General features: G+C 51.9%; 1 protein-coding gene across 2 annotated transcripts in view; it reads right to left on the bottom strand.

Moving 5' to 3' along the window:
- PDXK (pyridoxal kinase) overlaps positions 1-14698 on the bottom strand; it is a 471678-nt gene that overhangs the window by 32964 nt on the left and 424016 nt on the right. For both annotated transcript variants that reach the window (XM_085620780.1, XM_085620781.1), the window contains one exon: positions 6151-6196. In XM_085620780.1, the coding sequence (XP_085476906.1) occupies positions 6151-6196 (46 nt within the window). The remainder of the gene's footprint in view (positions 1-6150; positions 6197-14698) is intronic.

Here is a 14698-nt window from a genome sequence, read left to right as displayed (position 1 = left end):
CCATGGTAATTAGCAGCCCTGCCTAGAAGTTCAATATAGCTTACACTGTCATCTGGTGGAAAGGGTCTGGTAGGATATAGGTCTGGATCGTTGTCCGTGTTATAGCCATCCCACTCATCTGTAGGTCCGGGCTGATTGCCATCATCATCATCCCCCCCCCCCCATTCCTATCACCTTGATTGTCAAGTGTATGTGGTGGTGAGTGCTCAGGTGAAGTTGGCACAGGCAGAGACTGGGGTAAAGGTAGTGTAGGAAGAGGAGGAGGGGAAGGATTTGTCCCAACAGTACTCTTCTTTAATGGAATATGGTATTACACTTCTGTTGTAGCACCCATCTTTAAAGTTACTTTGGTGGTTATATGTCCAGTTTTTGGATGTATGACCAGAATTTTCTGTTTCAGATCCGGTTTTTCGAGCGGATCACCGAAAGCATGCTTTTTGGGTGATTTTGGAGTCTCAGTCTGTTTCAGCGCCGAAGGTTTCAGGGCTGATGGTTTCTTAGTTGGAGTTTTCGGATCCGACATTGTTTTCGGTACCAAGTGGTGATGTCCAGTGCTGGACTTTGTCTTTGACCCTGAAGGCTTTGGCTTGGTGCCCGATTTGGCATGGGGCTTTTCGGAGCCGGGAGGCTTTTTGGTAGGCTTTGGTGCCAAGCCTGGAGGCGGGGCGTCGGAAGCGTGTTCTCAGCTCCGACCGGGGCCCGAGGGCATGGGTTGGTCGGAGCCGCCTTTTTAATTGGAACTGGAAGTTGGGGCGAGGTAGGGACTGTACTTACAGTACGTTGTCCATGCAGAACATCTTCATCCTGGTCAGAGCCATCGTCGGAAAGGGAGATTTCTTCCTGTTCCTCATCGGCTCCGATGGGGTTGTCAGCTTCTTCTTCCTCCGATTCAGGCCCGAAGAGGTCTGGAATGGAGCCTGTGTGGTGGCTCTGCATGTTGCGTTGTCGAGCCCGACGGTAATGAAGAGTCTTTTTGGAGCGGAAAGCTCGGCACGCGTTTCGGTCATGTTCACTGTGTTCCGGTGACAAACACAGATTGCAGATGGCGTGTGAGTCAGTGCGCGGGTATTTCGCGTGGCACCGAGGGCAGAACTTAAAGGGAGTTCGTTCCATTAACCGCAAGTCGAACCAGGGGTTAGGCCTGACGGCCGACCACGAGCTCTCTGATCGAAATTTGTTTTTAGCAATAACACGATCTGCTAATAAAGGGGAACGCGATCGGAAACAATACCGTCGAGGGTGAATGTTGTACGTGCCGAGAGGAACCGTAGGATCGGCGTCGAACCGGTGCGTAGCGAGTCACATCCGAACCCGATGGTGGAAAAAAACAATCTGAAGATGAAGTCGATGACCATGCGCAATATCACTGAAAGGAGGAGTCACCTACCTCGTGACTAGCAGTGACTAGCAGTGGCGGCTGGTGACATTTGAAAGTGGTAGGGCGTAAAATTATTCCCGCACTGCACTGCACTATGACGAGCTAGCCCGAACATATTAAGTTGCGTCTGCCAGAGGGAAGGAACGTGACACGGGGCACTTAACAGATATGTAAATGCCAAGAAATGGTGACTTGTCATACAGGAGCTGTCCATACACTGTTTTAAAGCTCGGTGATCCGGGCAGCAGGTTGTTTTTTCTTTAACCCAAAAAGAAATGGATGAAACATAGAGGCGAGTTTCACTTCATATTTCTATCGTTCAACATTCTCTCAAGTAAAATAAAACCTTGTTAACATTATGGAAAACTACTCAAAGCTAAACTTTGGTTTTGATACGAACCATGACTGGAGAACTGAAGAAATCTAGGGAATGCACAGTTTGGAACCCTCACGACAAGTATTTGCGGGGCACAGAGAAATGTGCAACTAAACAGACAAATAGAAATGTTGAGCACTTCACCTTGGAAGAATCGGAAAGGGCGGGGAAAGCTGCACGCATAATATTAGAAAATATTGTTTTTGTAGTTAAAGCGAGGGTACGCATGCAGCAACCTCTAACTGGGTCGATAAAATCAGAAAGTACGCGAGTTTAACACAGTCGGCCAAAGGCAGGCAACGTGCAGTAAATCTGGAGACCAGCCGGCGTCTGCGCGCCTAGCAGAACTACAGAGCAACGCAATCACATACCACACCAGATCATTCTACACCACATGTTAGTCATCAAACCGCATTTATCATCGTGAAGCACACCACCTATGATGCATGGAGGGCGCGTCACACCGAGAAGAGACATCGCTTCGGCGCAAGATTGTTTCCCTTGATTAAAGATGGTGTTTCATTTGACGTGGGGCTCAGCCCGGTTTACCTTGCAGAAACTGGGGTGCAGTAAAACCATGCACATGGACTCGAGCTTGCACCGCTTCAAAACACCATCACTGTGATGTGCCGGGCAAGAGATACTTGGCTGCACGCCTTGGTGAAATGCACTAAATGATGTGGTAAAACATTAATTAACATTTTCAGCATAGACTACGGAACTCATAGTCCATTTAAACAAGCACAGGCAAGTGTTCTTAGCATTCCTTTAACAGAAGCTGGGCTGGCGAGGGGATAGGGGGTAACCACCTATGGTTCTCGGAGGAAGCGGGGCACGCGCCTTTATGACGTAGTGACAGCGTACATCTGAGAAATGTACTCCTTGATCTAAGCGCGGCCTTTGATATCATATCTCATGAAATCCTGATCAAGGCCCTGTGGAGAAATAGAGTCTGTGGCAAGGCATTGGACTGGATCCGGTCCTTTTTGAGCGGAAGGACTTTTCAAATTAATTCCTCCATAGCCTGCTCTGACTCTTTTGAAATCTCCCACGGCGTACCTCAGGGCTCCATCTTGAGTCCGTTGTTTTTCAATATTTATTTTAAGACCATTAGCCGACATTGCTGAAAAATCAGGTCTCACACTGATGACTTACGCCGACGATTCGCAGATTATTTTTTCCCTCTCAGATCCTAGTCCTTCTTCCTCATCTCCCCTTAAGTTGGGACTGCAAAACATTCTGAATTGGATGACCAGCAACCAACTAAAGTTAAATGGAGATAAGACAGAGGTTCTTCTTCTGGGTAAGCAGCATGATTTGTGGAATTCCGCCCATTGGCCAGACCAACTGGCCACTATTCCTTCCCCAGTGACTCATGTGCGTAACCTGGGTTTTATCCTAGATAGCACTCTTTCTATGTGTAAGCAAGTCAACAAAGTAGTGGGTCTTTGCCTAACCATCATTAAATGGCTACGAAAAATCATATGGATGTTACCTCTTTCTACCCAGAAGACCGTTGTCAATGCTTTAATAACCTCTCGGCTTGACTACGGTAATGTACTATATCTTGGCTCGAATACAGTGGTAGTAGACAGACTGCAACTCGTTCAGAACGCTGCAGTCCGCCTACTCTGCAAAATCCCGAAAAATTCTGGGGTCTCAATTCATCGGAGGAAACTCCATTGGCTTAAGGTGGAAAACCGAATTCGCTTTAAAGCTCTGACCTTGATGTTTAAAATTAAAGCAGGCACGGCTCCTAACTATCTTTCATCTTTAGCCCAACTCTATTATCCAAGGCGCAGTCTTCGCTCCCAATCACTTTCACAGTTTTGCATCCCTAGATTTATACTGGCAAAAATGGGTGGTAGATCTTTCACCTTTCTTGGCCCTACAAATTGGAACGCGCTCCCCCTTTTCATCCGAAAGGAGGAAAACTATGATAGTTTCCGTAAACACGTTAAGACCTGGCTCTTCAACTAATAACTTGATCAGCCTGTGTTCAGGTTTTCTTGCTGTATTCCGGCGCCGGGAAACCCTTTTTGGGTAGCTGTTGCGCCTTACAAATTCTAATAAATAAATAAATAAAAATAAAATGCATACACAGCCTTACAAATATTTTACATTGGACTAGAGTATGGGGTTATATTTCTAACCATACTGATTGCGGCAAAGCAGACAAACGGGCATTACCTCTACTCCATATGGTGCTGGTCGCGGCTTGCAATACTCGCGGGGGGGTGTCGCGGGGGGGATGGTTTAAAATTAAAAGTAAAAGACAAAGAAACTTACCTGATCGGGTCCCGACCGCACCGCCTCTGCTCCTGGGCCGGGGTCCCGCGTTGGCCCGTTCAACTTTTGAACAGAAACAGGTATGCCACAGCTCCCTCCCCTCCTGTAAGCCAATCACAAAGCTGCAATGGCAGCGTTGTGATTGGCGCAGAGTCCCGGATGGCGCCCAGCAGGGCACCAGTAGGAACGCCATTTTCTCCATGTAGGCTGCATGCAGCCTACATAGAGAAAATGTAGCGCGCGCGTGACTGCTTTGGTCGGCCCCAGCACCGACCAAAGAGTCAGGGCACGCAGAATGGTGGAAGCCACTCCTCCTCCACCCACCCTCCCCCAACCAGACATACCCATGCCGTCTGCTTTCTCGCAGCGCGAGAAGCAGAAAATAAAATGGCATTTAAAATACCATTTTATTTTCTGCTTCTCGCACTGCGAGAAAGCAGTAGGGCGGCGCTCCAACGCCCTAATGGAGCAGCCGCCACTGGTGACTAGAAAGACTTCTTTGAAGAAAAACAAACTGCAACCATCCGTCGATCTATGCACAAGCATGTGATCTATAGCTCACATGGCTGGAACAGGGATATACCGAGGTAACAGAGGGAGGGGAAGAAGGCGGAGTGTGATTATCTGAGAGAGGACAAAGAAAGTAAGAAAAAGAAGGGACAGCAGTGAACCTGTAGGGATGTGAAGACAGGGAGAGTGAAGGAAGATGGAAAAGGTCGAGGAGAGAATGTGAAACAAGATGAGGCGGACTGAAGCGTGGAAGTGAAAACTGATAAAGAGGATAGGGAGAAGGAAAGAGGAGTAAGGAAGGAAAGAGGAGTAAGGCAGGCAAGGGGAAGCGAGCAGGTGCAGTGGAGGGGGGAGAGTGTGAGACCAGAGGGGAAAGACATAGGTATAAGAGAAAAGAGCAAAGTTGAGGCAGTGAGCTTGAAGGGGGAGGAGACAGAGGTAATAGAGTAAAAATGTAACGTTACACCTCACCTGCAGCACAAGAGAGGGCCCTGCGGGTCTAACCTTGATATACACCTCACCTGCAGCATAAAAGAGGGCCCTGCGGGTCTAACCTTGATTTGCATCTCACCTGCAGCACAAGAGAAGGCCCTGCGGGTCTAACCTTGATTTGCACCTCACCTGCAGCCCAAGACACGGCCCTGCGGGTCTAACCTTGATTTGCCCCTCACCTGCAGCATAAGAGAGGGCCCTGCGGGTCTAACCTTGATTTGCACCTCTCCTGCAGCCCAAGACAGGGCCCTGCAGGTCTAACCTTGATTTGCACCTCACCTGCAGCACAAGAGAAGGCCTTGCGGGTCTAACCTTGATTTGCACCTCACCTGCAGCCCAAGACACGGCCCTGCGGGTCTAACCTTGATATACACCTCACCTGCAGCATAAGAGAGGGCCCTGCGGGTCTAACCTTGATTTGCACCTCTCCTGCAGCCCAAGACAGGGCCCTGCAGGTCTAACCTTGATTTGCACCTCACCTGCAGCACAAGAGAAGGCCCTGCGGGTCTAACCTTGATTTGCACCTCACCTGCAGCACAAGAGAAGGCCCTGCGGGTCTAACCTTAATTTGCACCTCACCTGCAGCCCAAGACAGGGCCCTGCGGGTCTAACCTTGATATACACCTCACCTGCAGCACAAGACAGGGCCCTGCGGGTCTAACCTTGATATACACCTCACCTGCAGCACAAGAGAGGGCCCTGCGGGTCTAACCTTGATTTACACACCACCTGCAGTGAACTGTCCGATTTCCAAATTTCCAAATGCTAGCCCCCTCGGTGTGTGTAAATGTACGAACGGTGCAGCATTACAGACACAAACAGGACAGACATGCACACCTCACTGACACACGCTGGGAGCGTGTGCACCATGCACACCTCGCTGACACACGCTGGGAGCATGTGCACCATGCACACCTGGCTGACACACAATGTGAGCGTGTGCACCATGCACACCTGGCTGACACGCTGGGAGCGTGTGCACCATGCACACCTGGCTGACACACAATGTGAGCGTGTGCACCATGCACACCTGGCTGACACGCTGGGAGCGTGTGCACCATGCACACCAGTGCTGGCCCTGGTGCCACCCTCCACCCTCACTCACCTCCACAGCCTCCGCTTCAGTGCGCATTTTCTTCCCAGTGAGTAACCTGCAGCAGGGAGAGGGAAGAGGAGTCTGTGTTAGCATCCTGGCCACAGTATCCGGAAGCGTGCACATTATTGTGTGCATATGTGCGGCACTGTGCAGAGACAGCACCCTTTGTGGCCCAGGGAGGAGGCATCAGATAATTCATATCAACAGGATCAGAGGACGGGCCTAGATTAACCCTAACTTGTGTGAGAGGAGAAGCCCAGAGGGCTCTGAGCCAGGTGGGGTAAGAGAGGGGCATATTGGGCTCTCTTCACAGACGCCACCTCGTAAGGTAGAAACACACATTTACAGCCTTTGCTGCTAAATAGGTATATGTTTCACAATGCTGCATCTGTCAGAGTTTTCATTCATTTTGAAAAGATTGTCCTATTCCTTTTCAGCTAAGAAGCAGCTGAAGCGCAGTATTTAGAACACTACAAAAAAAGTAACTTATTTATTAATGCTCTTACCACATGGGCAGTGGAGCGCTTCACATGCAGCAACAGGTTACCTCAGAACCCAAGAACACCAAACTACAGGACGCACCACAAGGGCAGTGGAGCGCTTCACATGCAGCAACAGGTTACCTCAGAACCCAAGAACACCAAACTACAGGACGCACCACATGGGCAGTGGAGCGCTTCACATGCAGCAACAGGTTACCTCAGAACCCAAGAACACCAAACTACAGGACGCACCACAAGGGCAGTGGAGCGCTTCACATGCAGCAACAGGTTACCTCAGAACCCAAGAACACCAAACTACAGGACGCACCACAAGGGCAGTGGAGCGCTTCACATGCAGCAACAGGTTACCTCAGAACCCAAGAACACCAAACTACAGGACGCACCACAAGGGCAGTGGAGCGCTTCACATGCAGCAACAGGTTACCTCAGAACCCAAGAACACCAAACTACAGGACGCACCACAAGGGCAGTGGAGCGCTTCACATGCAGCAACAGATTACCTCAGAACCCAAGAACACCAAACTACAGGACGCACCACAAGGGCAGTGGAGCGCTTCACATGCAGCAACAGGTTACCTCAGAACCCAAGAACACCAAACTACAGGACGCACCACAAGGGCAGTGGAGCGCTTCACATGCAGCAACAGGTTACCTCAGAACCCAAGAACACCAAACTACAGGACGCACCACATGGGCAGTGGAGCGCTTCACATGCAGCAACAGGTTACCTCAGAACCCAAGAACACCAAACTACAGGACGCACCACAAGGGCAGTGGAGCGCTTCACATGCAGCAACAGGTTACCTCAGAACCCAAGAACACCAAACTACAGGACGCACCACATGGGCAGTGGAGCGCTTCACATGCAGCAACAGGTTACCTCAGAACCCAAGAACACCAAACTACAGGACGCACCACAAGGGCAGTGGAGCGCTTCACATGCAGCAACAGGTTACCTCAGAACCCAAGAACACCAAACTACAGGACGCACCACAAGGGCAGTGGAGCGCTTCACATGCAGCAACAGGTTACCTCAGAACCCAAGAACACCAAACTACAGGACGCACCACATGGGCAGTGGAGCGCTTCACATGCAGCAACAGGTTACCTCAGAACCCAAGAACACCAAACTACAGGACGCACCACATGGGCAGTGGAGCGCTTCACACGCAGCAACAGGTTACCTCAGAACCCAAGAACACCAAACTACAGGACGCACCACAAGGGCAGTGGAGCGCTTCACATGCAGCAACAGGTTACCTCAGAACCCAAGAACACCAAACTACAGGACGCACCACAAGGGCAGTGGAGCGCTTCACACGCAGCAACAGGTTACCTCAGAACCCAAGAACACCAAACTACAGGACGCACCACAAGGGCAGTGGAGCGCTTCACATGCAGCAACAGGTTACCTCAGAACCCAAGAACACCAAACTACAGGACGCACCACAAGGGCAGTGGAGCGCTTCACATGCAGCAACAGGTTACCTCAGAACCCAAGAACACCAAACTACAGGACGCACCACAAGGGCAGTGGAGCGCTTCACATGCAGCAACAGGTTACCTCAGAACCCAAGAACACCAAACTACAGGATGCACCACAAGGGCAGTGGAGCGCTTCACATGCAGCAACAGATTACCTCAGAACCCAAGAACACCAAACTACAGGACGCACCACAAGGGCAGTGGAGCGCTTCACATGCAGCAACAGGTTACCTCAGAACCCAAGAACACCAAACTACAGGACGCACCACAAGGGCAGTGGAGCGCTTCACATGCAGCAACAGGTTACCTCAGAACCCAAGAACACCAAACTACAGGACGCACCACATGGGCAGTGGAGCGCTTCACATGCAGCAACAGGTTACCTCAGAACCCAAGAACACCAAACTACAGGACGCACCACAAGGGCAGTGGAGCGCTTCACATGCAGCAACAGGTTACCTCAGAACCCAAGAACACCAAACTACAGGACGCACCACATGGGCAGTGGAGCGCTTCACATGCAGCAACAGGTTACCTCAGAACCCAAGAACACCAAACTACAGGACGCACCACAAGGGCAGTGGAGCGCTTCACATGCAGCAACAGGTTACCTCAGAACCCAAGAACACCAAACTACAGGACGCACCACAAGGGCAGTGGAGCGCTTCACATGCAGCAACAGGTTACCTCAGAACCCAAGAACACCAAACTACAGGACGCACCACATGGGCAGTGGAGCGCTTCACATGCAGCAACAGGTTACCTCAGAACCCAAGAACACCAAACTACAGGACGCACCACATGGGCAGTGGAGCGCTTCACATGCAGCAACAGGTTACCTCAGAACCCAAGAACACCAAACTACAGGACGCACCACATGGGCAGTGGAGCGCTTCACATGCAGCAACAGGTTACCTCAGAACCCAAGAACACCAAACTACAGGACGCACCACAAGGGCAGTGGAGCGCTTCACATGCAGCAACAGGTTACCTCAGAACCCAAGAACACCAAACTACAGGACGCACCACATGGGCAGTGGAGCGCTTCACATGCAGCAACAGGTTACCTCAGAACCCAAGAACACCAAACTACAGGACGCACCACAAGGGCAGTGGAGCGCTTCACACGCAGCAACAGGTTACCTCAGAACCCAAGAACACCAAACTACAGGACGCACCACAAGGGCAGTGGAGCGCTTCACATGCAGCAACAGGTTACCTCAGAACCCAAGAACACCAAACTACAGGACGCACCACAAGGGCAGTGGAGCGCTTCACACGCAGCAACAGGTTACCTCAGAACCCAAGAACACCAAACTACAGGACGCACCACAAGGGCAGTGGAGCGCTTCACATGCAGCAACAGGTTACCTCAGAACCCAAGAACACCAAACTACAGGACGCACCACAAGGGCAGTGGAGCGCTTCACATGCAGCAACAGGTTACCTCAGAACCCAAGAACACCAAACTACAGGACGCACCACAAGGGCAGTGGAGCGCTTCACATGCAGCAACAGGTTACCTAAGAACCCAAGAACACCAAACTACAGGACGCACCACAAGGGCAGTGGAGCGCTTCACACGCAGCAACAGGTTACCTCAGAACCCAAGAACACCAAACTACAGGACGCACCACAAGGGCAGTGGAGCGCTTCACATGCAGCAACAGGTTACCTCAGAACCCAAGAACACCAAACTACAGGACGCACCACAAGGGCAGTGGAGCGCTTCACACGCAGCAACAGGTTACCTCAGAACCCAAGAACACCAAACTACAGGACGCACCACAAGGCAGTGGAGCGCTTCACATGCAGCAACAGGTTACCTCAGAACCCAAGAACACCAAACTACAGGACGCACCACAAGGGCAGTGGAGCGCTTCACACGCAGCAACAGGTTACCTCAGAACCCAAGAACACCAAACTACAGGACGCACCACAAGGGCAGTGGAGCGCTTCACATGCAGCAACAGGTTACCTCGGAACCCAAGAACACCAAACTACAGGACGCACCACAAGGGCAGTGGAGCGCTTCACACGCAGCAACAGGTTACCTCAGAACCCAAGAACACCAAACTACAGGACGCACCACAAGGGCAGTGGAGCGCTTCACATGCAGCAACAGGTTACCTCAGAACCCAAGAACACCAAACTACAGGACGCACCACAAGGGCAGTGGAGCGCTTCACACGCAGCAACAGGTTACCTCAGAACCCAAGAACACCAAACTACAGGACGCACCACAAGGGCAGTGGAGCGCTTCACATGCAGCAACAGGTTACCTCAGAACCCAAGAACACCAAACTACAGGACGCACCACAAGGGCAGTGGAGCGCTTCACATGCAGCAACAGGTTACCTCAGAACCCAAGAACACCAAACTACAGGACGCACCACAAGGGCAGTGGAGCGCTTCACATGCAGCAACAGGTTACCTCAGAACCCAAGAACACCAAACTACAGGACGCACCACAAGGGCAGTGGAGCGCTTCACATGCAGCAACAGGTTACCTCAGAACCCAAGAACACCAAACTACAGGACGCACCACAAGGGCAGTGGAGCGCTTCACATGCAGCAACAGGTTACCTCAGAACCCAAGAACACCAAACTACAGGACGCACCACAAGGGCAGTGGAGCGCTTCACATGCAGCAACAGGTTACCTCAGAACCCAAGAACACCAAACTACAGGACGCACCACAAGGGCAGTGGAGCGCTTCACATGCAGCAACAGGTTACCTCAGAACCCAAGAACACCAAACTACAGGACGCACCACAAGGGCAGTGGAGCGCTTCACATGCAGCAACAGGTTACCTCCGAACCCAAGAACACCAAACTACAGGACGCACCACAAGGGCAGTGGAGCGCTTCACATGCAGCAACAGGTTACCTCAGAACCCAAGAACACCAAACTACAGGACGCACCACATGGGCAGTGGAGCGCTTCACATGCAGCAACAGGTTACCTCAGAACCCAAGAACACCAAACTACAGGACGCACCACAAGGGCAGTGGAGCGCTTCACATGCAGCAACAGGTTACCTCAGAACCCAAGAACACCAAACTACAGGACGCACCACATGGGCAGTGGAGCGCTTCACATGCAGCAACAGGTTACCTCAGAACCCAAGAACACCAAACTACAGGACGCACCACAAGGGCAGTGGAGCGCTTCACATGCAGCAACAGGTTACCTCAGAACCCAAGAACACCAAACTACAGGACGCACCACAAGGGCAGTGGAGCGCTTCACATGCAGCAACAGGTTACCTCAGAACCCAAGAACACCAAACTACAGGACGCACCACATGGGCAGTGGAGCGCTTCACATGCAGCAACAGGTTACCTCAGAACCCAAGAACACCAAACTACAGGACGCACCACATGGGCAGTGGAGCGCTTCACATGCAGCAACAGGTTACCTCAGAACCCAAGAACACCAAACTACAGGACGCACCACATGGGCAGTGGAGCGCTTCACATGCAGCAACAGGTTACCTCAGAACCCAAGAACACCAAACTACAGGACGCACCACAAGGGCAGTGGAGCGCTTCACATGCAGCAACAGGTTACCTCAGAACCCAAGAACACCAAACTACAGGACGCACCACATGGGCAGTGGAGCGCTTCACATGCAGCAACAGGTTACCTCAGAACCCAAGAACACCAAACTACAGGACGCACCACAAGGGCAGTGGAGCGCTTCACACGCAGCAACAGGTTACCTCAGAACCCAAGAACACCAAACTACAGGACGCACCACAAGGGCAGTGGAGCGCTTCACATGCAGCAACAGGTTACCTCAGAACCCAAGAACACCAAACTACAGGACGCACCACAAGGGCAGTGGAGCGCTTCACATGCAGCAACAGGTTACCTCAGAACCCAAGAACACCAAACTACAGGACGCACCACAAGGGCAGTGGAGCGCTTCACATGCAGCAACAGGTTACCTCAGAACCCAAGAACACCAAACTACAGGACGCACCACAAGGGCAGTGGAGCGCTTCACACGCAGCAACAGGTTACCTCAGAACCCAAGAACACCAAACTACAGGACGCACCACAAGGGCAGTGGAGCGCTTCACATGCAGCAACAGGTTACCTCAGAACCCAAGAACACCAAACTACAGGACGCACCACAAGGGCAGTGGAGCGCTTCACACGCAGCAACAGGTTACCTCAGAACCCAAGAACACCAAACTACAGGACGCACCACAAGGGCAGTGGAGCGCTTCACATGCAGCAACAGGTTACCTCAGAACCCAAGAACACCAAACTACAGGACGCACCACAAGGGCAGTGGAGCGCTTCACATGCAGCAACAGGTTACCTCAGAACCCAAGAACACCAAACTACAGGACGCACCACAAGGGCAGTGGAGCGCTTCACATGCAGCAACAGGTTACCTCAGAACCCAAGAACACCAAACTACAGGACGCACCACATGGGCAGTGGAGCGCTTCACATGCAGCAACAGGTTACCTCAGAACCCAAGAACACCAAACTACAGGACGCACCACATGGGCAGTGGAGCGCTTCACATGCAGCAACAGGTTACCTCAGAACCCAAGAACACCAAACTACAGGACGCACCACAAGGGCAGTGGAGCGCTTCACATGCAGCAACAGGTTACCTCAGAACCCAAGAACACCAAACTACAGGACGCACCACAAGGGCAGTGGAGCGCTTCACATGCAGCAACAGGTTACCTCAGAACCCAAGAACACCAAACTACAGGACGCACCACAAGGGCAGTGGAGCGCTTCACATGCAGCAACAGGTTACCTCAGAACCCAAGAACACCAAACTACAGGACGCACCACAAGGGCAGTGGAGCGCTTCACATGCAGCAACAGGTTACCTCAGAACCCAAGAACACCAAACTACAGGACGCACCACAAGGGCAGTGGAGCGCTTCACATGCAGCAACAGGTTACCTCAGAACCCAAGAACACCAAACTACAGGACGCACCACAAGGGCAGTGGAGCGCTTCACATGCAGCAACAGGTTACCTCAGAACCCAAGAACACCAAACTACAGGACGCACCACAAGGGCAGTGGAGCGCTTCACATGCAGCAACAGGTTACCTCAGAACCCAAGAACAACAAACTACAGGACGCACCACAAGGGCAGTGGAGCGCTTCACATGCAGCAACAGGTTACCTCAGAACCCAAGAACAACAAACTACAGGACGCACCACAAGGGCAGTGGAGCGCTTCACATGCAGCAACAGGTTACCTCAGAACCCAAGAACACCAAACTACAGGACGCACCACATGGGCAGTGGAGCGCTTCACATGCAGCAACAGGTTACCTCAGAACCCAAGAACACCAAACTACAGGACGCACCACAAGGGCAGTGGAGCGCTTCACATGCAGCAACAGGTTACCTCCGAACCCAAGAACACCAAACTACAGGACGCACCACAAGGGCAGTGGAGCGCTTCACATGCAGCAACAGGTTACCTCAGAACCCAAGAACACCAAACTACAGGACGCACCACAAGGGCAGTGGAGCGCTTCACATGCAGCAACAGGTTACCTCAGAACCCAAGAACACCAAACTACAGGACGCACCACAAGGGCAGTGGAGCGCTTCACATGCAGCAACAGGTTACCTCAGAACCCAAGAACACCAAACTACAGGACGCACCACAAGGGCAGTGGAGCGCTTCACATGCAGCAACAGGTTACCTCAGAACCCAAGAACACCAAACTACAGGACGCACCACAAGGGCAGTGGAGCGCTTCACATGCAGCAACAGGTTACCTCAGAACCCAAGAACACCAAACTACAGGACGCACCACAAGGGCAGTGGAGCGCTTCACATGCAGCAACAGGTTACCTCAGAACCCAAGAACACCAAACTACAGGACGCACCACATGGGCAGTGGAGCGCTTCACATGCAGCAACAGGTTACCTCAGAACCCAAGAACACCAAACTACAGGACGCACCACAAGGGCAGTGGAGCGCTTCACATGCAGCAACAGGTTACCTCAGAACCCAAGAACACCAAACTACAGGATGCACCACAAGGGCAGTGGAGCGCTTCACATGCAGCAACAGGTTACCTCAGAACCCAAGAACACCAAACTACAGGACGCACCACAAGGGCAGTGGAGCGCTTCACATGCAGCAACAGGTTACCTCAGAACCCAAGAACACCAAACTACAGGACGCACCACAAGGGCAGTGGAGCGCTTCACATGCAGCAACAGGTTACCTCAGAACCCAAGAACACCAAACTACAGGACGCACCACAAGGGCAGTGGAGCGCTTCACATGCAGCAACAGGTTACCTCCGAACCCAAGAACACCAAACTACAGGACGCACCACAAGGGCAGTGGAGCGCTTCACATGCAGCAACAGGTTACCTCAGAACCCAAGAACAACAAACTATAGGACGCACCACAAGGGCAGTGGAGCGCTTCACATGCAGCAACAGGTTACCTCAGAACCCAAGAACACCAAACTACAGGACGCACCACAAGGGCAGTGGAGCGCTTCACATGCAGCAACAGGTTACCTCAGAACCCAAGAACACCAAACTACAGGAC

The sequence above is a fragment of the Triturus cristatus genome, chromosome 8, assembly GCF_964204655.1.
Source record: "Triturus cristatus chromosome 8, aTriCri1.1, whole genome shotgun sequence".
Lineage (NCBI taxonomy): Eukaryota > Metazoa > Chordata > Amphibia > Caudata > Salamandridae > Triturus > Triturus cristatus.
The sequence above is the reverse complement of the archived record's forward strand: the minus strand, read 5'-3'. Positions and strand labels throughout refer to the sequence as shown.